This window comes from Antennarius striatus, chromosome 22 (assembly GCF_040054535.1).
Source record: "Antennarius striatus isolate MH-2024 chromosome 22, ASM4005453v1, whole genome shotgun sequence".
In the NCBI taxonomy this organism is placed as follows: Eukaryota; Metazoa; Chordata; class Actinopteri; order Lophiiformes; family Antennariidae; genus Antennarius; species Antennarius striatus.
Genome location: NC_090797.1, coordinates 342407 through 367500, shown reverse-complemented (window position 1 = coordinate 367500; position 25094 = coordinate 342407). Strand labels below are relative to the sequence as shown.

The 25094-nt window shown below is 55.9% G+C and overlaps 3 protein-coding genes across 4 annotated transcripts in view; all 3 read left to right on the top strand.

The window, feature by feature from the left end:
* The window catches only part of LOC137589487 (uncharacterized protein C11orf98 homolog), a 3426-nt gene extending 2226 nt beyond the window's left edge, over positions 1 to 1200 (top strand). Inside the window, exons 3-4 of the mRNA XM_068307286.1 lie at positions 364 to 458; positions 832 to 1200. Coding sequence (XP_068163387.1) covers positions 364 to 458; positions 832 to 926 — 190 coding nt within the window. The 3' untranslated portion in view covers positions 927 to 1200. The remainder of the gene's footprint in view (positions 1 to 363; positions 459 to 831) is intronic.
* A 3091-nt stretch (positions 1201 to 4291) lies between these two features.
* mansc1 (MANSC domain containing 1) lies at positions 4292 to 7209 on the top strand. Its single transcript, XM_068307501.1, has 3 exons — positions 4292 to 4958; positions 5779 to 5919; positions 6050 to 7209. The coding sequence occupies exons 1-3, from the start codon at positions 4721 to 4723 to the stop codon at positions 7207 to 7209; spliced, it is 1539 nt and encodes a 512-aa protein (XP_068163602.1). The 5' UTR covers positions 4292 to 4720.
* Positions 7210 to 9472: 2263 nt separating this feature from the next.
* On the top strand, positions 9473 to 25000 carry lrp6 (low density lipoprotein receptor-related protein 6). 2 transcript variants are annotated; one of them, XM_068307289.1, is made up of 23 exons: positions 9473 to 9751; positions 13112 to 13508; positions 15703 to 15900; positions 15973 to 16169; positions 16249 to 16380; positions 16970 to 17366; positions 17433 to 17604; positions 18324 to 18540; positions 18817 to 19106; positions 19183 to 19409; positions 19483 to 19667; positions 19771 to 20097; positions 20352 to 20554; positions 20627 to 20838; positions 20932 to 21122; positions 21478 to 21687; positions 21764 to 21889; positions 21971 to 22207; positions 22296 to 22406; positions 22486 to 22716; positions 22786 to 22922; positions 23046 to 23143; positions 23561 to 25000. In XM_068307289.1, exons 1-23 carry the CDS (start codon positions 9697 to 9699, stop codon positions 23862 to 23864), a joined length of 4854 nt encoding a protein of 1617 aa, XP_068163390.1. In that variant the 5' UTR covers positions 9473 to 9696; the 3' UTR covers positions 23865 to 25000. The 2 variants fall into 2 exon arrangements, with proteins under 2 accessions (XP_068163390.1, XP_068163389.1); XM_068307288.1 differs by having other exon boundaries at positions 22486 to 22922.
* The last annotated feature ends 94 nt before the right edge of the window (positions 25001 to 25094 follow it).

Sequence of the window (25094 nt, the reverse complement as noted above, 5' to 3'; positions counted from 1 at the left end):
ATTTAGTTACATTACACTGAGTTACATTTAGTTACATTTATTAGTTACATTAAGGAGTAGTTACATTTAGTTACATTACACTGAGTTACATTTAGTTACATTTATTAGTTACATTAAGGAGTAGTTACATTTAGTTACATTACACTGAGTTACATTTAGTTACATTTATTAGTTACATTAAGGAGTAGTTACATTTAGTTACATTACACTGAGTTACATTTAGTTACATTTATTAGTTACATCTGGCCCTCTGATTACATCCATGGTGATGCTGATGAGTTTGGCCCCCCTGTGTTTGAACATCATCAGCTAGCGTTAGCGCTGTGCTACGTGGGCGGGGCCTGAGCCTGTGTGTGCTTGCAGGTCCAGCCCCAGAGCGAACATCACCCTGTCGGGGAAGAAGAGGAGGAAGCTGCTGAAGCAGCTGCAGCACCTGAAGCAGGAGGCCAGCGTGGAAGGTAACAGGACAGGGAGCAGAGGGGGGGCCCTGTGCCTTCTCTGGGGGGGAGGAGCCTCACCAAATAAACAGGACACCTGTGTGTAATCAATGTACACTCTCCGGACCACAGGGGGCGCCACTGCTCTGCTCTCAGCACGTTTATGGTGGGCGGAGCTGTTTCATTGAGGTGGGCGGAGCTGTTTCAGTGGGGTGGGCGGAGCTGTTTTAGTGGGGTGGGCGGAGCTGTTTCAGTGGGGTGGGCGGGGCTGTTTCATTGGGGTGGGCGGAGCTGTTTCAGTGGGGTGGGCGGGGCTGTTTCATTGGGGTGGGGGGGCGGGGCTGCTTCCTGTCCAGACAGGAACTGTGACGTCAGCACTGCTTTCACCTCACAGCACCACCCCAGAAGAACCAGGAGCCCCCAAAGGAGGAGAGGGAGAGCGCCGCCCTGGAGGACGTGGAGATGGAGGAGGGTCAGGACCGGGTCTGACCCCCCCCTCACACACACACCGGGTGTGCCTGGGGGCGGGGCCAGTGCTGGGTCAGCTGACCTGGTCAGACTCCTGGTCACGTGCTAATGCTAGCCAGCATGCTGCTGTCAGAGTCTCAGGTCCAGTTCTGGAGACGAGCCCCCCCATCCAGACCAGTTCTGGTCCTGAGACATGAGCTGTGACCCGGTTGGCTGACGTCTGTCGGGTGTGAACCAATTACTTCCTGGGGGGGGGGCTGTAAACAATAATAAAACCTGACTGGACCCCCCCAAGTCCCTGTTGCTGTTGTACGGGGGGGGGGTATGCTGGTTGGGGGTTGGGGTTCTGCGGGGGCCCGGCTTGTGTTCATGTGGACCCAGAGAACCCCGCCCCCCCGTTACTGACGGTCCCGGTGAACCGGGGGTAATCGTTCTTCGGTCAATATCCGGGTGTTCTGCCGTCCGCCCCCCCCAGACCCCCGCCCCCTCCGGAGGACAAAGACTAAAGTGGGTCAGACGGAGGTCCTCCGCCGCCGTCACGTGACTCGCCCCTACCGGAGACCGACGCGGATGCCGCCGTTCGGAGCTGGACCGTTTGTACCGGGGGGGGCCCGGTTCCGTTCCGGAGGATCGCAGCTCCGCCGACAGGTCCTCACACCGGAGGTGAGTTCCCGGTGGGCTCCGCTCCCACCGACCGACGCGCCGATGGCGTCCATCCGGTACCGAGGCGGTCCGGCGCCGGTCCCGGTGGCTCCGGATGGAGCGACGTGTCCGTTTGGCTCCGGTACCGGGAGCACCGGGGCCGGTCTGGGACGAGCAACCGGAGAGAACCGGGAGGAACCGGGTCTCCTGTCGCTCACCTGCGGCAGCAGAAGCAGCTTCGCCCCGGTTAGTCCGGGTTAGTCCGGGTTAGTCCCGGTTAGTCCGGGTTAGTCCCGGTTAGTCCGGGTTAGTCCGGGTTAGTCCCGGTTAGTCCGGGTTAGTCCGGGTTTGTCCCGGTTAGTCCGGGTTAGTCCCGGTTAGTCCGGGTTTGTCCCGGTTAGTCCGGGTTAGTCCCGGTTTGTCCCGGTTAGTCCGGGTTTGTCCCGGTTAGTCCCGGTTAGTCCCGGTTCCGCTCTAAAGCCGTGGTTCTGGAGGCAGACGCGTTTCCACCGGTAACCAGAACCGGGACGTTACGTCACAACGACCACCATCAGACAGCCGGTGGTCACGTGATGTTAGGATCCATTCAGCTGTCCTAGCTCCCTCAAGCTAACCTGCTAATGCTAATGCAAACAATGAAATAGTCGGAATTGTCTGGTGGGGTCAGAGTTCATGTGACCTCCAGAAAGTAGTGCATCATGGGATATGGTTCAATCAGTGTGTTCGTCCCAACATGAGGTTCATGTATCCCCAAAGTAACAGTCACTGACTGTAACATCCTGCAACACCCCTGGATTCACAATGTGACCCTGACATACTGTCATAGGTCAAAGCTAGTGCTCTGACCTACTGTCATAGGTCAAAGCTAGTGCTCTGACCTACTGTCATAGGTCAAAGCTGGTGCTCTGACCTGTCATTGATCAAAGGTCAAAGCTAGTGCTCTGACCTACTGTCATAGGTCGAAGGTCAAAGCCGGTGCTCTGACCTACTGTCATAGGTCAAAGATCAAAGCTGGTGCTCTGATGTACTGTCATAGATCAAGGCACTAGCTTTGATCTATTGTCTTACACTGGCCTTTTCCCTCGTCTTAAATATCTTATCCAGTTCCAGAGTGTACAAAAGTTTAAGTTTGACCTTGACCTAGTGTCCTCAAGGTCATCACCTGACGTCCACCCCTGTGCTCCCTGAGCCACGTGTTTGTACTTTGGTCTTCCTGTCTGAACGGTTGTGGAGACGTTTGGTGGCTAACGGACGAAGGAACACTGATGCTACCAACACGTCGCCGCTGTGAAGGGGGGTCAGAGTAAGGTCAGAGTAAGGTCAGAGTAAGGTCAGAGTAAGGTCAGATACGGGAGAAGCCAGTAGCACCAGACCAGAACGGCGTTATTCATAACGACACCATCATTCAGGTAAAAGTACAAAGAGTTCCATCTATGATCAAACGTTAGAACCGTGTTAGGCGTGAATAAAGATGTAGTGCAGTGTGCTCCCTCACTAGTTTCATGTCCTGAACTCATGTTCCTCCTGTGGATGCTGCTCCCCCCTGACAGAACCTTCACACGCGTGTGCAGACCAGGGAACCGATCACACGCCAGGTTTCTGTTGGGTCTGAATCCGACTGGATCCCACCGGAGACAGGAACCCCCTGAGATCAGACTGGAAGGGGACTGGATCAGACTAGGTTAGGGGGTAGGGTTAGGGGGTAGGGTTAGGTTTAGGGGGTAGGGTTAGGTTTAGGGGGTAGGGTTAGGTTTAGGGGGTAGGGTTAGGGGGTAGGGTTAGGTTTAGGGGGTAGGGTTAGGTTTAGGGGGTAGGTTTAGGGTGTAGGGGTAGGGTTAGGGGGTAGGGTTAGGTTTAGGGGGTAGGGTTAGGGGGTAGGGTTAGGTTTAGGGGGTAGGGTTAGGTTTAGGGGGTAGGGTTAGGGTCATGGTTAGGGGGTAGGGTTAGGGGGTAGGGTTAGGGTCATGGTTAGGGGGTAGGGTTAGGGGGTAGGGTTAGGTTTAGGGGGTAGGGTTAGGTTTAGGGGTTAGGGTTAGGGGGTAGGGTTAGGTTTAGGGGGTAGGGTTAGGTTTAGGGGTTAGGGTTAGGGGGTAGGGTTAGGTTTAGGGGGTAGGGTTAGGTTTAGGGGGTAGGGTTAGGGTCATGGTTAGGGGGTAGGGTTAGGGGGTAGGGTTAGGGTCATGGTTAGGGGGTAGGGTTAGGGGGGTTAGGGTTAGGGGGTAGGGTTAGGGGGGTTAGGGTTAGGGTTAGGGTTAGGGTTAGGGTTAGGGGGTAGGGTTAGGTTTAGGGTTAGGGTTAGGGGGTAGGGTTAGGTTTAGGGGTTAGGGTTAGGGGGTAGGGTTAGGTTTAGGGGGTAGGGTTAGGTTTAGGGGTTAGGGTTAGGGGGTAGGGTTAGGTTTAGGGGGTAGGGTTAGGTTTAGGGGGTAGGGTTAGGGTCATGGTTAGGGGGTAGGGTTAGGGGGTAGGGTTAGGGTCATGGTTAGGGGGTAGGGTTAGGGGGGTTAGGGTTAGGGGGTAGGGTTAGGGGGGTTAGGGTTAGGGGTTAGGGTTAGGGTTAGGGGGTAGGGTTAGGTTTAGGGTTAGGGTTAGGGGGTAGGGTTAGGTTTAGGGGGTAGGGTTAGGGTCATGGTTAGGGGGTAGGGTTAGGGGGTAGGGTTAGGGTCATGGTTAGGGGGTAGGGTTAGGGGGGTTAGGGTTAGGGGGTAGGGTTAGGGGGGTAGGGTTAGGGGGTAGGGGGTTAAACACACATTCAGGCTACATATGAGATGCTAACTGTTGAAGCTAGCAGCACACCACTTCCTGTCCGTCTGTAATTCGGTCCTGAGGTCCGGTTCAGTCACATGTTTAATGTCCTCCAATCAGGCTGTAGGGGGCGTGTCCAGCAGGTCTTCCTGATGGTTCTTGTTCTTCAGGTTCTGGTTCTGCTCCTGATCTGATTGGCTAACGGCGGGATCGAGGTCCAGCGCTCCCCGGTGGCGGTCCAGGGTCCAGATAAGAACTGCTAAGCCCCGCCCACGCAGACGGGCTGAAGTCCATTCTGTGGACTGTGGACCCGCCCCCCCCGGAGGACTGTTCCAGCTTCCTGCTGAGTTGTGTCCTGACTGACGGGGATCCATTAGCTGGAGTAGTTCAGCTGACTCCGGTCCGGCACCTGACGGGTCACCTCCGCCGCCATGACCCCTCCCTCTTCACACGGACCCTCAGGGACCCTGCTGCTCGCCTCCGTGCTGCTGCTGATGACATCACTTCCTGCGTCTGCCGTGGACTCTGAGTGTTTCTCCAGACAGCACCAGAACGTCATCGTGAACGTCAGGCTGGCGCTGACCCGACGGGCGACGGCGATGGACGCCCGCGGCGTCCGGGCCGAACACGACTGTGTGCTCGCCTGCTGCTCCGAGGACGTCAGGCCAGGTGAGATTAACACACCTGGGGACTAGTTTAGATCACCTGAAGACTAGTTTAAAACACCTGTAGACTAGTTTAAAACAACGAAAGACTGGTTTAAATCACCTATAGACTAGTTTAAAACACCTGAAGACTAGTTTAAACACCTCAAGACTAGTTTTAAACACCGAAAGACTAGTTCAAATCACCTATAGACTAGTTTAAATCACCTGAAGACTAGTTTAAAACACCTCAAGACTAGTTTAAACATCCGAAGACTAGTTTAAAACACCTGAAGACTAATTTAAAACACCCGAAGACTAGTGTAGATTATCTGAAGACTAGTTTAAAACACCTGAAGACTAGTTAAAAACACCTGAAGACTAGTTTAAAACACCTGAAGACTAGTTTAAAACACCCGAAGACTAGTGTAGATTATCTGAAGACTAGTTTAAAACACCTGAAGACTAGTTAAAAACACCTGAAGACTAGTTTAAAACACCTGAAGACTAGTTCAAAACACCTGAAGACTAGTTTAAAACACCTGAAGACTAGTTCAAAACACCTGTAAACTAGTTTAAAACACCTGAAGACTAGTTTAAAACACCTCAAGACTAGTTTAAACATCCGAAGACTAGTTTAAAACACCTGAAGACTAGTGTAGATTATCTGAAGACTAGTTAAAAACACCTGAAGACTCGTTCAAAACACCTGTAAACTAGTTTAAACACCTGTAAACTAGTTTAAACCCCTGAAGAAGAGGAGACTAGTGGTTTGACGTGGTAGCTGTGTTCACACGTTGACACGTCGTCACCTCAGCGTTTCTGTTGTTCTGATTGGTCCTCAGGGGCTAAATGCAACATGGCCGTGTTCAACGCCAACAAGCGCGGCGGCGAGGAGAACTGCTTCCTGTTCCACTGCCACACGGAGCAGGACTGCCCCCTCATGAAGGCCCAGGAGGGCATTAACACCTACGACATCTACCGAGGTGAGACCCCCACACGCCCGCTCCCGGGACCACACCCACGAGATGGGTCATGTGACAGCTGTCTGACGGGTTGTGCTGCCCCCTGCAGGCCGACAGACGGATGTAACGTGTGTTCCCTCTCTGTCCACAGGCATCGTTCATCCAGCCACGCCCAGACCGGTTCCCACGACGACCACCGCCGTACACAACACCACTGCACCAGCCCCACCCATCACCACAACCACCCCAACCATCACGACGTCTGCCCCCACCACAACACCCACCACCTCAACCACCACTCCTGCCCCCCCCACCCCCACAGCAGCATCTCCACCCGTCTTCACCGTGGCCACAATGACCCCAGTGACGCCAGCACCTCCCACCAGCGCTGCCACGACAACAGGAACCCCCCCCCCCAGCACCGCTGCTGCTGCACCCCCACGGACCAACAAGCCCCCCAAGAAGCAGAGCAAAGCCCCCAAGAAGGCCAAGCCTCGCCCTGTTGGCACCACCCCCACCCCCACTACATCCACCCCCACCCCCACCCCCACTACATCCACCCCCACCCCCACTACATCCACCCCCACCCCCACTACATCCACCCCCACCCCCACTACATCCACCCCCACCCCCACTACATCAACCCCCACCCCCACCCCCACTACATCCACCCCCACCCCCACTACATCCACCCCCACCCCCACTACATCCACCCCCACCCCCACTACATCCACCCCCACCCCCACCCCCATTACATCCACCCCCACCCCCACTGCATCCACCCCCACCCCCACTGCATCCACCCCCACCCCCACTGCATCCACCCCCACCCCCACTGCATCCACCCCCACCCCCACTGCATCCACCCCCACTTCATCTGCCCCCACCATCACACCCACTACCCCCGCCCCAACCCCCTCCTCCACCACTACATCCACCCCCACCCAGGGAGCTCCGACCCCCACCATCAACAGAGAGGCAGCACACAGAACTACTGACACCCCCACCACTACCAGTGCTAGTCCTACCACCCCCACCCCCCCTTTACCCCTGACCAGTGCTTCACCAGTCCTGCTCATTGCCCCCAAAGACCCCACTCAGCTGCCCCCCGCCCTCCACAACTCCAGCACCGGCTGGGCTGAGGCGGCGTCGGGAGGGGGGGCGATGAGGGCGGGGGTGGTGGCCTTCCTGGTGGTGGGGCTGGCCCTCCTCACGCTGGCGCTGGCCGTGGGGGGGCGCAAGGCGCTGGAGTCGTTCGACCGGCGGCACTACACCCGCCTGGAGCTGAACGAGCTGCACTACGAGGTGTGAGGGGGGCACGGCGCCCCCCAGGAAGGAGCTGTGGGCTAACAGCAGCCTGGAGGAAGCTGTGTTCTCATTGGCTGCTGGTTGCTTCTTCATGTTTTTCGACTGTAGCAGGAAATGACATCACTGCAGTTCCACCAGGAAGTAAACAGGACCCAGCAGCTGATTGGCCAACACTCGACCAATGAACGGATTGATCTTCAGGAACCAATAGAAAGCGTTTTAAACGTTCCTCCTGCGGCGCCGTCGTGTGGCGTCGGTACGACCCGCCCCCCATTCTGAGGTCGGATGGAATCAACCAGGATCAATAATAAACTCAATCAGCATCACGTGATCGATTAATGAAGGGGTGAATTTGATTGGTTGAGCTTTTCCTGTGATTTCCTGTCATTTGAAGTGGAGGCTGCTTGTTTTTCATTTCATAACTTTTCCCAGTTTTTTAGATTTTTTTCTTGAGATCCTGATTTTTTTTGTGTCTTTGATCCGATTGAATCAGAACCAGAGAGTTTAGAGTCAGCCTCCTGCTGATTGGTTGGTTTCATGGAAAGGAACACACAGCAATATCTCCCCCGGGAATCTCAGGAAGTGGGTCCGACGGCTCTGATTGGACGAGCCACACGCGGCCGTGGGGTCCGTTCACGCCTCGTGTTTCAGCCTGCATGTCTCACGTCAGTTTGAGCCATAGAGCCTGTCAGACTCACTGCGGTTCCGTCCACTTCCTGTTCACACGTGGACCAAATGAAACGGTGGATGCAATGTTTAACGTTTGTTGCACTGCTGATTGTGTGTTTTTGATAGTTTGATTGATTCCTTTTAAGTATTACATGTTTTTTCACACTTAACGCGCACTATTTTCCTATAAAACGTCCCTTTGTATTCGATGTAGGCCTGAGAGAAGGCTGATGTTTCGCAGTGTAACCACTAGGAGGCAGTAGCAGTCAGTAAACTGCTGTTTCACTAACTGACCACCGGGGGGCAGCGCCACGTCCTGCACTGATTTTCCACAGGTTTAGTAAATTAATTTCATGGATGTTAATATTCGGGTCTTGTTTTGTGAAGTGATGCTTTTGCATAAACTTGGAGTTTGATTTTTTTTAATTGTAATAATTAAAATGTGATTATTTTTCGTTTTTGTTGGAGTTTTATTTATCATTTGTTTTTCACACTAAACGCACACTAGTTTCCTATAAAACGTCCCTTTGTATTCGATGTCAGCCTGAGAGAAGGCTGCTGTTCCACAGTTTCACCACTAGGGGGTAAGCAGCAATCAGAACGCTGCTGTTCCACAGTTAAACCACTAGGAGGCAGCAGCAGTCAGAGGAGGCTGCTGTTCCACAGTTTCACCACTAGGGGGTAAGCAGCAATCAGAACGCTGCTGTTCCAAAAACTCACCAGCGGGGGGCAGCAGAACGTCCTGCACTGATTTTCCATAGGTTTTCTGCATTCATTTCACGGATGTTAATATTCGGGTCTTGTTTTTTGAAGTGATGCTTTTGAATTGACTTGGACTTTGATGTTTTGTTATTGTAATAATTAAAATGTGATTATTTTTCGTTTTTGTTTGAGTTTTATTATTTGTGAACGTTTTTAATGGTTTGAACTGGTTTTAAAGGAGTTATTGATCAGTTATTGATTATTGATGGCTTACCGGAGGACCGGCTCAACAGACCGACCTCGGCTAACGGCTCGGTGTTGTTTTGTTTACAAAGGGCTGCTGGACATTTACATATTGTTTATTGTTTACCCCATGTTAATTGTTCATTAACGGGTAATTCCCATATAAACTCCGTCCCAGGTGCGTCCACACCGGATCGGTACTGGCACCAGGTCCAAACGAATCGGACATAAAGTTGGGACTCATCAGTTTCGGCGTGGAGCTTCAGGCGTGACGTCACACAACCGTGAGCTCCGACCCGCTTCTTTCCCGGCCCCGGTTCGGACCTGAGGCCACTCGTTGCCCTCCATAACGGCCGTGACCGGCTCCCAGGTCGGTTCTGCGCTCACCGACACGCCCGTGGAGATGAAGCGCGTTCCGTTCCGGACGGGATGCCCGCGGTGGGTCCCGGTGCAGCCGGTGCGAACGGAAAACTAGTCCCGCAGGAATGCGGGGCGGAAGGCGGGCGGCTGTGCTCCGGTGTGGCGGGTTCGGCGTGGTAACGGTATCTTTAGCGTGAGAGCACGAAATCAGAACAACAATAGAGGAAGAGGAGGAGGAAGAGGAGGAGGAGGAGGAAGAAGAGGAGGAGGAGGAGGAGGAGGAGGAGGAGGAGGAGCGGTTCCTCAGCGGAAGGAGACGGGGCTCCTGCAGGACAATGTGAGACCGACCGATCAGTTCTTCAGCAGCCGGGATGGACGCGACGACTGTCTAACGGACCGAGAGGCTAAGTTCGGACGTGGTTCTGTTGGATCGACGCGTTTTACCGGAACCGGAGGCGGGCCGCGATGGGCGGGCCGCGCTGAGAGGGACGCGGCGGGACAACCGACGGCAGCAAGATGGGAGTCGCGCTGCGGGCGCTGCTGTTGTCGACTTTTTGTTCGCTCGTCAGAGGTGAGTCCGGGACCCACGTCCGGCCCCGCGGCCCCCGCCCGCCGGGGGGCTCCGGGAGGCGCGGGAACGACCCGTTCGGAGTCGGTAAGCGGAGCTGCGGTCGGGCATCCGCGGGCCCGTCCGGGTCCGGCCCGCTCCGGTTTGTTCCGAGTGGAGCTAACGGGCTAGCGTCCTGCTAGCGCTGCGTGCTGCTAGCCGCGGCTAGCAGGACGGCTAGCCCGTTAGCCGGGGGAGCCTAGCCCGTCCGAACCGCTCCGCTCCGGGGCCGCTCCGCTCCGGGGCTCCAGGTCCGCGGCTCCGGACGGGTCGGTGGTTTTTCGGGCTGAACGCGGCCGCTAGCTCGGCTAGCCTCCGGTCAGTAGCGTCAAGCAGCTAGCGCAGCAGCTAGCATAACATGCTACGGCTCCAGCTAGCTGCTAACGGGCTTCACAGCGCGAGCCTTGTTTACAAACCTTTATTTATTCATGACGACACAAACAAACAAACAAACATCCGCTCCGGGCTGTTAGCCTGTGATGCTAACCGGTGCTGTTTGTGGCCTGATTGTTAATAAAGTTTCTGTTTTGATTTCAAACCTGGAAACAAACCAAACTAAACTTTAAAGTGTTTTATTTCAAAGGAGAGACACGTCAACATTCACCGGATCAAATCGTGACGTCCTGATTTAATGACGTCATGTTTTCAGTCTTTGATCCTCGTTTGTGTTTCACACGTTTCACACTCAATCGTTCCTTCAGTGGAGGTCACCTGGAGGAATCAGAGCTGCTCGTCTTCTTCTTCCGGTTTGTTTTGGGTTCTAGATTCCAGTCAGAAGGTGTGTGTGACGTGTAGAAGGTGTGTGTGACGTGTGGAAGGTGTGTGTGACGTGTAGAAGGTGTGTGTGACGTGTGGAAGGTGTGTGTGACGTGTGGAAGGTGTGTGTGACGTGTGGAAGGTGTGTGTGACGTGTGGAAGGTGTGTGTGACGTGTGGAAGGTGTGTGTGACGTGTGGAAGGTGTGTGTGACGTGTGGAAGGTGTGTGTGACGTGTGGAAGGTGTGTGTGACGTGTGGAAGGTGTGTGTGACGTGTGGAAGGTGTGTGACGTGTAGAAGGTGTGTGTGACGTGTAGAAGGTGTGTGTGACGTGTGGAAGGTGTGTGTGACGTGTGGAAGGTGTGTGTGACGTGTGGAAGGTGTGTGTGACGTGTGGAAGGTGTGTGTGACGTGTGGAAGGTGTGTGTGACGTGTGGAAGGTGTGTGTGACGTGTGGAAGGTGTGTGTGACGTGTGGAAGGTGTGTGTGACGTGTGGAAGGTGTGTGTGACGTGTAGAAGGTGTGTGTGACGTGTAGAAGGTGTGTGTGACGTGTGGAAGGTGTGTGTGACGTGTGGAAGGTGTGTGTGACGTGTAGAAGGTGTGTGTGACGTGTGGAAGGTGTGTGTGACGTGTGGAAGGTGTGTGTGACGTGTGGAAGGTGTGTGTGACGTGTGGAAGGTGTGTGTGACGTGTGGAAGGTGTGTGTGACGTGTGGAAGGTGTGTGTGACGTGTGGAAGGTGTGTGTGACGTGTGGAAGGTGTGTGTGACGTGTAGAAGGTGTGTGTGACGTGTGGAAGGTGTGTGTGACGTGTGGAAGGTGTGTGTGACGTGTGGAAGGTGTGTGTGACGTGTGGAAGGTGTGTGTGACGTGTAGAAGGTGTGTGTGACGTGTGGAAGGTGTGTGTGACGTGTGGAAGGTGTGTGTGACGTGTGGAAGGTGTGTGTGACGTGTGGAAGGTGTGTGTGACGTGTGGAAGGTGTGTGTGACGTGTAGAAGGTGTGCGTGACGTGTGGAAGGTGTGCGTGACGTGTGGAAGGCGTGCGTGACGTGTGGAAGGCGTGCGTGACGTGTGGAAGGTGTGTGTGACGTGTAGAAGGTGTGTGTGACGTGTGGAAGGTGTGTGTGACGTGTAGAAGGTGTGTGTGACGTGTAGAAGGTGTGTGTGACGTGTAGAAGGTGTGTGTGACGTGTAGAAGGTGTGTGTGACGTGTGGAAGGTGTGCGTGACGTGTGGAAGGTGTGTGTGACGTGTAGAAGGTGTGTGTGACGTCGTTGTGATCCAGACAGGTCCACTGATGTCTGATCACCTGATCAGATACTCTTGTCGTTGGGTGATTGGTGTATTGATCAGGAGGCTGTCTGTTATTGACACGCTGGTGATCACAGGTTATCCAGCAGCTGATGCTCTGCTGGTTCTGATGCTGAAGGTAATAAGGTGTCATCATGATACCTTATGACATCATTATTATACCTGTATGATATCAATAGTGCACCTTTATGACATCATCATAAAGGTGACGTCGTAGAGGTGAGACCTTTATGACATCATGATGTCCATTTTCTGGGTCTGGACGAGTTCAGCGACCTGCTAAGTGGAGGAAGTCAGCGGTACAGGAACTACTGAGAGGAAAACCTCCAGGTTTCAGTCACTGTCGTCATGACAACAGGACAGGTGGTGGTTGTGTTCAGGTGGGGGAGGTGCTGCTGCTGATACAACCAAAACATGAGTGTAAACATCCTGCTGGGGGGCCAGGGGTTAACGTGATGATGTGGTCAATGTTTGGAGAAGGAAGTCCTCCCCCAGGGGGAAGTGAAAGTGGGCCGGTCCTGGGGGGCAGGGGGTAACATCAGCAGAGAGGATGTGGATTGCTGAGACCATCAGAGAGGTCATTCAGGGTCACCAGAGACGATCAGTGATCAATAGATGATCAGTCAGCCTGTTTGCATGTCCTTCAGTGTGTTTGTTTTAACAGACATTTGTTTACATGTTGTTTGTTGTTGTTAAAGCAGGTGTTTTTACAGGAACAAATGGTTTGTTTACATGTTGTTTATTTACATGTTGTTTGTTGTTGTTAAAGCAGGTGTTTTTACAGGAACAAATGGTTTGTTTACATGTTGTTTGTTTACATGTTGTTTGTTGTTGTTAAAGCAGGTGTTTTTACAGGAACAAATGGTTTGTTTACATGTTGTTTGTTTACATGTTGTTGTTTGTTTACATGTTGTTTGTTGTTGTTAAAGCAGGTGTTTTTACAGGAACAAATGGTTTGTTTACATGTTGTTTGTTTACATGTTGTTGTTTGTTTACATGTTGTTTGTTGTTGTTAAAGCAGGTGTTTTTACAGGAACAAATAGTTTGTTTACATGTTGTTTGTTTACATGTTGTTTGTTGTTGTTAAAGCAGGTGTTTTTACAGGAACAAATGGTTTGTTTACATGTTGTTTGTTTACATGTTGTTGTTTGTTTACATGTTGTTTGTTGTTGTTAAAGCAGGTGTTTTTACAGTAACAGACGGTTTGTTTACATGCTGTTTGTTTATGTTGCTAACGGTTCCCTGTCCCCCCCCAGCGGTGCCCCTGCTGCTCTACGCTAACAGACGGGACCTGCGTCTGGTGGACGCGGCCCAGGGGAAGGCCAACTCCACGGTGGTGGTGGGGGGGCTGGAGGACGCGGCCGCCGTGGACTACGTGTACGCGCGGGGGCTGATCTACTGGAGCGACGTGAGCGAGGAGGCCATCAAACGCACCGCCTTCAACCAGACGGGGGCCGGCGCCGTGGAGACGGTGGTGCCGGGCCTGGCCTCCCCCGACGGGCTGGCCTGTGATTGGCTAGGGAGCAAACTGTACTGGACCGACTCCGACACCAACCGCATCGAGGTGGCCGAGCTGGATGGGACCCTGAGGAAGGTTCTGTTCTGGCAGGAGCTGGACCAGCCCAGGGCCATCGCCCTGGACCCCGAACGAGGGTGAGTGGCCCCGCACCCCAGCACTGGGCAGCCCCCAGGAGCAACAGGGGGGGGGGGGGGTTCAATCCAATTCAAAGCTTTATTTGTCCCCAATTGGCAATTAAAGGCACATAACGCAGGACTGGTGCATGAAAAAAAAACAGAGGGCAAAAACTCCAAACACAGACTGAAAACGTGAAAATAAAATGTGGACACCTTTCATATTGTGGCAGCATTATGTGTGTATATGAAGGGTGTAAAAGTACAAACATACAGTGGAAATATAATATAAATAATACAGTATTTTCCACACTAAAGCACTGTCGGTTTTTAAGAAAACTAAAGGCTTTTAGTGCAGAAAATACTGTAGTTAGGTAATAACAAATACACTGTTTATGTTAATCATTCAAAAACTAGTTAGTCTAAAACCTAGTTCCTTCAAAACTGAGTCAGGAAGTCAGTGGTACATGAACACTGTACTGTAAATAGTATAATAGTGTGTGTTGGATAAGTATCATGTTCAAGGAAGGATGGACCAGACTTAGGGGCCTGGAGGCCCTGGGGTCCCGGGGGGGCCCCAGGTCCTGTTAGCTACCAGCTGCTAACAGATACTAGCGTGTTCCACCCCACTGGTAGGCTCTGATGCCAAACCTGCAGAACCACCGAAGACCAACACCAGCCAGCCTATGGCTGATGACCTCAGCTGACAGCTGTGTGTGTGCGTGTGTGTGCTAGCTTACATGCTAGTAGGTCAGCTGTTAGCGGCGTTGCTTAATATCGTGTGCGCAAACAGGAAGTGAGGGGTCATCAGTTTTTCTGTTAGCGCAGCAGAAAAAGAGACGAAAAGAGGAACAAAAAGAAGGAAGTAGAGGGAGAGAAGGGGGAGGAGCTACGAGGTGTTTCCTGTGGGTCCGTCTGGACTGGTTTGGGTCGGTTCTCCAGGTCCAGCCTGGAACGCAGCTCTGGAGCCACTTCAGAGAGGATCAACGCATCAGGGAGCAAACACAAAGCAGCTCCTGTGGCCAGGGGCTCCTCGTTCAGCCCCCCCCTCCAGGCCGCTGTAGCCCCCTCCCCCAGGCTGTCCCCCCCCCGGTTCTGGCAAAGTTCATGTTACCTCCAGAAAGTAGTGCATCCCTGGGATGCACGTCAATAAAATTTGTGCATCCCAGCAGAATATACGGTAGAAGTAACACAAGGATTGAGTTCAGACAATAGTCCAATATTGTCTGAACTCTTATCATTATTAATAACAGTTATGATGTTATTAATGGGTTTATTAACAACATCATAACTGTTTAGGTTGAAAGAAAAAAAGAATAAAATTATATATTAGTTTTATCAAAATGTTAAAAGCCTGGCAGTCATTAAAAAAAGATGTAATACAGTTTGTTTTACTGAATAGTTTTCTTTTCCTTTAATTCATATTTTCTCCTGTGGACATTGACCCAAGCTGACAGAACCTTCACACACATTTAGTAATATCTGTAGTAATACCTCTAGTAATACCTGTAGCAATATCTGTAGTAATACCTGTAGTAATATCGGTAGTAATACCTGTAGTAATACCTGTAGCAATACCTGTAGTAATACCTGTAGTAATACCTGTAGTAATATCTGTAGTAATACCTGTAGTAATATCGGTAGTAATACCTGTAGTAATACCTGTAGCAATACCTGTAGTAATACCTGTAGTAATACCTGTAGTAATATCTGTAGTAATACCTGTAGTAATATCGGTAGTAATACCTGTAGTAATACCTGTAGCAATACCTGTAGCAATACCTGTAGTAATACCTGTAGTAATACCTGTAGTACCATCTGTCTCTTTTCCCTCATTAACGTTTGATTGTTTTTATTCATTGTCTCTTGCTTTTTGTTCAACTTTTGCATCTTTTTCAGAAGCATGGTGATAATCAATCAATCAATCAATCAATCAGCCTTTATTAGTCTATCTCTTAATCCCACCAGCAGACGTTCCAAAGCGTTTTAACAGACAGACAAACCCAACAGGACTCTTCTTGTTCTCTGGGGGGTCGGACTAACTCCTCTGTCACTGCAGCTTAGAACCAGCACACCTGTCAGCTGGTGTCCCAGACAGACCGAGTGTCCCTGTCTAGAAAGACACAAGGACTCACGCTAACGAGAACACTGTTCTGGTCCTGTGTTCTGCCCGGGGGGTTCCAGTTTCCCTGACGCTGGTGTCCTGTCTCCTCAGGTTCATGTACTGGACAGACTGGGGGGAGGTCCCTAAGATCGAGCGGGCGGGGATGGACGGCACCAACCGCTCCCTGCTGGTGGACAAAGACATCTACTGGCCCAACGGGCTGACGCTGGACTACCAGCAGCTCAAGCTCTACTGGGCCGACGCCAAGCACAACTTCATCCACCGCTGCGACCTGGACGGCTCCAACAGGTACCGCTGGGGGCTCCTTGGGGGGGGGGGGGGGGGGAGCTCTGCTGGGTCTGACACTCCTCTGTGTTCCAGGGAGGTGGTGGTCAAGGGCGAGCTGCCCCACCCATTCGCGCTGACCCTGGACCAGGACACACTGTTTTGGACCGACTGGAACACCCACTCCATCCATGCCTGCAGCAAACACACCGGGGGGGGGCAGCGCGTGGTTCACGCAGACATCTTCTCCCCCATGGACATCCACGTGTTCAGTGCCAGCCGGCAGAAACTGGGTAAGTAGCGGGGGGCACTGGCGCTGTCCCCTGTACCCCGGGTTCTGGTCCTGACCCTGTCTCTGGTTCTGGTCTGCAGTGCCCATCCCCTGCTCCCAGGACAACGGGGGCTGTTCACACCTGTGTCTGCTCGCCCCGGCCACGCCCTTTTACCGCTGCGCCTGTCCCACCGGGGTCCAGCTGCTGGAGGACGAGAGGACCTGCAGAGACGGTGAGGAGATCCCGGTCCCGTTGGCCAGTAGAGTGCTGGTCCTGTTGGCCGGTAGAGTCCCGTTGGCCGGTAGAGTCTCGATCCCATTGGCCGGTAGAGTCTGGTTGGCCGGTAGAGTCTCGATCCCATTGGCCGGTAGAGTCCGGTTGGCCGGTAGAGTCCGGTTGGCCGGTAGAGTCTCGATCCCGTTGGCCGGTAGAGTCCGGTTGGCCGGTAGAGTCTCGATCCCGTTGGCTGGTAGAGTCCCGTTGGCTGGTAGAGTCTCGATCCCGTTGGCCGGTAGAGTCCGGTTGGCTGGTAGAGTCTCGATCCCGTTGGCCGGTAGAGTCTCGATCCCGTTGGCCGGTAGAGTCTCGATCCCGTTGGCCGGTAGAGTCCCGTTGGCTGGTAGAGTCTCGATCCCGTTGGCCGGTAGAGTCTCGATCCCGTTGGCCGGTAGAGTCCGGTTGGCCGGTAGAGTCTCGATCCCGTTGGCTGGTAGAGTCTCGATCCCGTTGGCCGGTAGAGTCTCGATCCCGTTGGCCGGTAGAGTCTCGATCCCGTTGGCATGTAGCGTCTTGGTCCTGACCCGTGCCCTCTCCCCCCTCAGGTGCGACCCAGATGCTGCTGCTGGCCCGGCGGACAGACCTGCGCCGCATCTCTCTGGACACGCCGGACTTCACGGACGTCATCCTGCAGGTGGAGGACATCCGGCACGCCATTGCCATCGACTACGACCCGGTGGAGGGTTTCGTGTACTGGACCGACGACGACGTGAAGGCCATCCGCCGCGCCAGGCTGGACGGCAGCGACTCCCACTTCCTGGTCACGTCCCAGGTCAACCATCCCGATGGCATCGCCGTGGACTGGATCGCACGCAACCTGTACTGGACCGACACCGGCACCGACCGCATCGAGGTGACCCGGCTCAACGGCACCATGCGCAAGATCCTGATCTCTGAGGACCTGGACGAGCCGCGGGCCATCGTGCTGGACCCCGTGGCAGGGTGAGCTCCATCCCGAAGGGGTCCTGACCCTGCTCAGAACCCTTGCTGACCCGCTTCTCTCTCCAGGTACATGTACTGGACTGACTGGGGCGAGGTGCCCAAGATCGAGCGGGCCGACCTGGACGGGCTGGAGCGGGTGGTGCTGGTCAACACCTCCCTGGGCTGGCCCAACGGGCTGGCCCTGGACTACGAGCAGCGCGCCCTCTACTGGGGGGACGCCAAGACCGACAAGATCGAGGTGGGTCCAGGGGGGCGGGGGGTCACATTTGGGGGCGGGGGTCCACTGGGGGTGGTTCGGAGACTCCACATGAGAGCCGGCGCCTTCAGCAACAGGGCGGTTCTGGTGGATGGCTCTGGACCCGGCTGACCTGTGACCCCAGATGACCCCACCCCTCCAGACCCTGAGAGATGGTGCTGGTGGGGGCCCGGTGGGGGCCCGGGAGGACCTGAGCTCTGTGGTCAGGTTCCACATCTGGTTCAGATTGGGCCGCGTTCCAACAGCGGTCTGTTCTGTTGAGAATAGACCCGAGACCGACCCACAAACCACCGGGGTTATATTTAAACACCGTGTGTGTGTGTGTGGGTGTGTGTGTGTGTGTGTGTGTGTGTGTGTGTGTGTGTGTGTGTGTGTGTGTGTGTCTGTGTGTCTGTGTGTGTGTGTGTGTGTGTGTGTGTGTGTGTGTGTGTGTGTGTGTGTGTTTGTGTGTGGGTGTGTCTGTGTGTGTGTGTGTGTGTGTGTGTGTGTGTGTGTGGGTGTGTGGGTGTGTCTGTGTGTGTGTGTGTGTGTGTGTGTGTGTGTGTGTGTGATGAAAGCTGGCAGTCTTGGGCTGCTGTGGATCAGCCAATCACGTGGCTCCTGTGGGTTGGCGTCCCCTGGTGTAACTGCTGCTGAAGGGAGGGCTCTGCCCTCGGGCCCCGCCCTGTGGGCGTGTCCACTGACTCTCCTCCTGTGTGCAGGTGATGAACATGGACGGGTCTGGGCGCCGGGTGCTGGTGGAGGACAAGCTGCCCCACATCTTCGGCTTCACGCTGCTGGGAGACTTCATCTACTGGACGGACTGGCAGCGCCGCAGCATCGAGCGCGTCCACAAGCGCACCGCTGAGCGCCAGGTCATCATCGACCAGCTGCCCGACCTCATGGGCCTGAAGGCCGCCCACGTGGGCCACGCCCCCGGTGAGTCACGCCCCCGAGGGCCGGGTCGGGGCCGCCTAATACGAGCAGCGCTCAGAGACTAGTTAACGCTAGCGAGGCTCAGAGACTAGTTAACGCTAGCGGGGCTCAGAGACTAGTTAACGCTAGCGGGGCTCAGAGACTAGTTAACGCTAGCGGGGCTCAGAGACTAGTTAACGCTAGCTAACGCTGGCTTTTTGTCCGTCTCTGCTGACGTTAGCGTAGCGTAGCAGCTGTGTCCTTCCTCCCCCCCTGACCGGCTGTGGCCCCGCCCCCCAGGTACCAACCCGTGTGCGGAGGACAACGGGGGCTGCAGCCACCTGTGCCTGTTCAAGCCGGGGGGCGTGGCCTGCGGCTGCCCCATCGGGCTGGAGCTGGTGTCGGACCAGCGCACCTGTATCGTCCCGGAGGCCTTCCTGCTGTTCTCGCGCCACACCGACATCCGACGCATCTCCCTGGAGACCAACAACAACAACGTGGCCATCCCGCTGACCGGGGTCAGGGAGGCCTCCGCCCTCGACTTCGACGTCACCGACAACCGCATCTACTGGACCGACATCACCCTGAAGGTGAGCCCCGCCCCCCGCTCAGGGGGCGGACCCCGAGGGCTCCGGAGCCCCGCCCTGACGGTCCGGTTCTCCACAGACCATCAGCCGGGCCTTCATGAACGGCAGCGCCCTGGAGCACGTGGTGGAGTTCGGCCTGGATTACCCAGAAGGCATGGCGGTGGACTGGCTGGGGAAGAACCTGTACTGGGCCGACACCGGGACCAACCGCATCGAGGTGGCCAAGCTGGACGGGCAGCACCGCCAGGTGCTGGTCTGGAAGGACCTGGACAGCCCCCGGGCCCTGGCCCTGGACCCGGCTCAAGGGTGAGCTGAACCTGAACCAGGACCAGAACCCCACCAGGTGTGTTCCTAGGTTCTGATTGGCCCGTGTCTGTAGGTACATGTACTGGACGGAGTGGGGGGGGAAGCCGAAGATCGACCGGGCGGCGATGGACGGGACGGGCCGCACCACCCTGGTGGCGGACGTGGGCCGGGCCAACGGACTCACCATCGACTACGCCGAGCGGCGCCTCTACTGGACGGACCTGGACACTACGCTCATCGAGTCGTCCAACATGCTGGGTGAGGCGGGGGGCGGGGGCAGGGGGAGCTGTGTCAGCGTGGGGGTTGTTTGTTTGTTTGTTTGTTTGTGCGTGTGTTTAGTCTCACCCCCCTGCCCCCCCAGGTGAGGAGCGTGAGGTCATCGCTGACGACCTGCCCCACCCCTTCGGCCTGACCCAGTACCAGGACTACATCTACTGGACGGACTGGAGCCAGCGCAGCATCGAGCGGGCCAACAAGAGCAGCGGGGGCAACCGCACCGTGATCCAGGGGCACCTGGACTACGTGATGGACATCCTGGTGTTCCACTCCTCCAGGCAGGGGGGCTGGAACGCCTGTGCCTCCACCAACGGACACTGCTCGCACCTGTGCCTCGCCGTGCCCGTCAGCAGCTTTGTGTGCAGCTGCCCCGCCCACTTCTCCCTCAACAACGACAACAAGACCTGCAGCGGTGAGACTCCGCCCCCACAGCACCTGGCCACACCCTCGCTGCTAATAGTTAGCTTCTGAGAGCTAGTTATTAACACTTACTTAATAGCAGCTATTGCTAATAACTAGCTACTAGCAACTATTAGCTAGATAGATACAAGTTATTTATCTCAAACTGCTAGCCGCTAGTAACTAGCAATTGGCTGCTTTAAACTAAGAGTGCTAGTGACTAGCAGCGAGCCACTAACCTTCACACGTGCGTGTCCTGCGTTGCAGCCCCCACCTCCTTCCTGCTGTTCAGCCAGAAGACGGCGATCAGCCGGATGGTGGTGGACGAGCAGCAGAGCCCCGACATCATCCTGCCCATCCACAGCCTGCGCAGCGTGCGGGCGCTGGACTACGACCCGCTGGACCGCCAGCTGTACTGGATCGACTCCAAGCAGAACGTCATCCGCCGCGCCCAGGAGGACGGCAACCAGGTAGGCCCCGCCCCCTGCAGCAGGGTGGCGCGCGTGAGCCGTGTCTGACTCCGCCCCCTGTCCCTCCCCCAGAGCACGACGGTGGTGTCCGGCGCCCCCCCCGGGCCGGGCCAGGGGCTGCAGCTGTACGACCTGAGCATCGACGTCTACAGCCGCTTCATCTACTGGACCAGCGAGGTCACCAACGTCATCAACGTGACGCGCACCGACGGCAGCCGCGTGGGCGTGGTCCTGAGGGGCGAGCACGACAAGCCCCGCGCCATCGTGGTCAACCCGGAGCGGGGGTGGGTCCGCCCACACACGCACTCACGGGGTGGGGTTCTGACGGAGGACAGGTGATGTATGTGTAGGCGTGGCTCACCTGTCCCCCCCCACAGGTACCTGTACTTCACCAACCTGCTGGAGCGCTCCCCCAAGATCGAGCGTGCGGCGCTGGACGGCACGGAGCGGGAGGTGCTGTTCTTCAGCGGGCTGGGGAAGCCCGTGGCGCTCGCCGTGGACAACGCCGTGGGGAAGCTGTTCTGGGTGGACTCCGACCTGCGGCGCATCGAGAGCAGCGACCTGTCAGGTGAGGCCCCGCCCACCTCCACTGTCCTCTGAGGGCAGAGCGCCGGGCGGTGATGATGTCACCAAGAGGCTCCCCGTCTGACGGATGCTAACTGCTAATAGTTGCTAATCTTAGTGGCTACATGTCAGACCCGCCCATTACATCACAACACCCCCAAACACAACCCGTCAGGGCGTGTCTGCCCCCCCCGGGCCGTGTGTGTCGGTGACTGTTTCTCCTGTGATGGACTGACCGTCTGACGTCGTGTGTCGCTGTCCCCCCCCCCCCCTTCAGTTTGACCCGTTTTGTTGTCTTTGCTCCTGACCTTTTGGCCCCACCTTGTTTTGTTTGTGCCGTGCTGCGATTGGCCGAGCAGGGGCCAACCGGGTGGTGCTGGCGGACTCCAACATCCTGCAGCCGGTGGGGCTGACGGTGTTCGGGCGCCACCTGTACTGGATCGACAAGCAGCAGCAGATGATCGAACGCATCGACAAGACGACGCGCGAGGGCCGCACCAAGATCCAGGCGCGCATCGCCTACCTGAGCGACATCCACGCCGTGCAGCAACTGGACATGAGGGACTACGGTGAGTCAGCTGATCTGGGGGGGGCGGGGCCGGGCCACACGCTCACCTGACGCCGCCCCCCCACCCCCCGCTGCAGGTAAACACCCATGCACCTGGGACAACGGCGGCTGCTCCCACATCTGCATCGTGAAGGGCGACGGCACCACCCGCTGTTCCTGCCCCGTCCACCTGGTGCTGCTGCAGGACGAGCTGTCCTGTGGAGGTGAGCCCCCCGCCCAATCAGACGCCTCCTCCGCGCACGTGTGTGTGTGTGTGAGTGTATGTGACCGACTCCTCCCCCCAGAGCCCCCCACCTGCTCGCCGGAGCAGTTCTCATGCGCGTCGGGCGAGGTGGACTGCATCCCCCAGGCGTGGCGCTGCGACGGGTACCCCGAGTGTGACGACAGCAGCGACGAGGACGACTGCCCCGTCTGCTCCGACGCCGAGTTCCAGTGCGACAGCCGCCAGTGCATCGAGCTCCGCCTCCACTGCAACGGGGAGGCCAACTGCCAGGACCGCTCCGACGAGAGCAAGTGTGAAGGTGAGACCCCGCCCCCCCCGGAGGAGGGGCTCTGCTGCCCCCCCCGGAGGAGGGGCTCTGCTGTAACACACCTGCCTCCCTGCTGCAGTGCGCTGCCCCCCCGACCAGTTCACCTGCTCTAACGGCCAGTGCATCGGCAAACACAAGAAGTGTGACCACAACTCGGACTGCACCGACAACTCCGACGAGATAGGCTGCTGTAAGCCCCCCCCCCCCCCCCCCACACACACACACCCCCATGTTGTACGTGTCACCGCTGACTCCCGATCCGCTTCCAGACCCGACGGAGGAGCCACCGGCCCCGCCCAACAACACCATCGTGTCCATCGTAGGCGTGGTCATGACGCTGTTCGTGGTGGGCGCGGTCTACTTCGTGTGCCAGCGCGTCCTGTGTCCCCAGATGAAGGACGACGGCGAGACGGTCACCAACGACTTCGTGGTCCACGGCCCGTCCACGGTGCCGCTGGGATACGTGCCCCACCCCAGCTCGCTGTCCAGCTCGCTGCCAGGTAGGACACGCTGCCGGGGCCCCGCCCACGGGCCGAGGGGCGGGGCTCACCTTGTCTTCCCATCGGCAGGTATGTCCAGAGGGAAGTCGGTGATTGGCTCGCTGAGCATCATGGGAGGGAGCAGCGGGCCGCCGTATGACCGCGCCCACGTGACCGGAGCCTCGTCCAGCAGCTCCTCCTCCACCAAAGGGACCTACTTCCCCCCGGTGAGACACGCCCACTTCCTGTCGATGTTTACCCGCTGGGGGGGGCAAATACACAAGGATCAGACACAGATCAGGATGTGATTGATCTGTGATTGATCTGTGATTGATGTGATTGGTTTGCAGATCCTGAACCCGCCCCCCTCCCCTGCTACAGTTCGCTCCCAGTACACGATGGAGTTCGGTTATTCGTCCAACAGTCCGTCCACCCACCGCTCCTACAGGTGTGTCTGGCCACAGGCCACGCCCCCTCATGCTAATGAAACACACCTTCAACAGATTTGAAGTTTAAACTGGTTTCTGAGCCCGAGGGGAGTCCCCATCTTTATGGTATCCATGCTAAGCTAAGCTAAGCTAGCCCACTGCTAGCATGTTTACTGAACAAGAAAAATTGTTTGAAGTCAAGTCAAATCTGTTTGAACAAATAACTGTATGCTAAGTATGAAGCTACTGCCAGAGGCTAATTGTGCTAGCTTCACATCAAGAGCAGAAACAGGAAGTATAGCTAATGTTAGCATAACGAGGGAAAGGTAGAAGACCTAGCTTCGTTTAAAGACTGACAGCGTACTGTAACGTTAGCATGGCTTAGCATTCTTAGACTTCCTCTGTTTAGCCGCTAACCGTCCTGTGTCCCCCCCCAGCTACCGGCCCTACACCTACCGCCACTTTGCCCCGCCCACCACGCCCTGCAGCACAGACGTGTGCGACAGCGACTACACGCCGGGTCGCCGGGCGCCGCTGAAGGCGGGCGGCGCCGGCGCCAAGGGCTACACCAGCGACCTGAACTACGACTCGGAGCCGTTCCCGCCCCCCCCCACGCCCCGCAGCCAGTACCTGTCGGCGGAGGAGAACTGCGAGAGCTGCCCCCCCTCGCCCTACACGGAGCGCAGCTACTCGCACCACCTGTACCCGCCGCCGCCCTCGCCCTGCACAGACTCCTCGTGAGCCCCGTCCCCTCCGCACGGCTCCGCCCCCTCAGTGTAAATAGCAATTGTGCATAAATGAGGTGAAAATGGGAGGGAGAGACTGGAGGAGGCGACAGGAAGTGAGCCGCAGGACGTTTGTACAAAAGAGAAAAGCATATTTATATATTTTCTATACCTCCTTCCGATGACGTCATCGATGACATCATCGTTTGTAGCCACAAATTTGTACATTTTTTAAGAAAAGCTTTTATTAAGATCATCAAATATGAGTTGCCTTAAAGCGGGAGACGAGGACAGGAAGCAGGGGACAGAAGAATGACGGAGCCACGCCCACTGCCACTCCCAGCCTGAACCGGATTGGCTGGAGAGAAAGAGGGTGTGGCGCTGGCCCCACCTCCTTGAGGCCAGTTGATGTGAGTCACGTGACCCTGAAGCAATAACCAAACCAATCGCAGCAGGAGGCAGTCCTCAGACAATCAGCCTGTTGGGGGCGGGGCCACAGCAGGTCGCGACCTTCGATGTTCAGACTGGAACCAAAGCAGCCTGTCCTCCCCCCAGCGGTGGGCGTGGCCCCCCAGGACCCGTCTCGTTGCTCTCATTTCTATTTTTCTACTCCAAACCCACGCCGACAATCGAACCCCAGCGCCGACGGCCCACGATGCTTTGTGGCGTCTAGACCAGAAGAGGCGGGAGGCGGCGTCCCTCCTGTCGCCATGGTGATGCCACCTCAAACCCTCCCTGAGCCTGATTGGTGGATCGGCCCGCTTTCCGACTTAGTGGAACCACGTCAGAGTCGGAACCGCAGCCCGGAGGGCGGGCCGGGACGTGACCGTGACCCCGCCACCTGCCGTGGTGACCCCGCCTCCAGCCATTCAACGTTTCTGTTTCACAAAATGTAAAAAAAAAGGTTCCCAGTTCAGTGGTTACCGTGGTAACGGGTCACCATGGGGTCCCTTCTGGACCCGTGACGGACTGCTTGTGTGGATCCAGACGGCGTGAGTGCTGGTGCGTGTCAATGACCCCGCCCCTAGCGCGGGGTCCCACTCCACTGCTTTACCTGTAGCCTGATCACCAGGTGGGCCCTGAGAGCCCGTCAGCTGTTAACTCATGGATGCTGATCGTTTCTTTTGTTGATATAAAGTGAGTGAACTTTAACCCGTCTGTGATTATTGATTGAGTATTGATGATTGTTGATTGATGGATGAACACAACCTGCATCCGTTTTGAGTCCATGAAGTGGCTTTGGAGA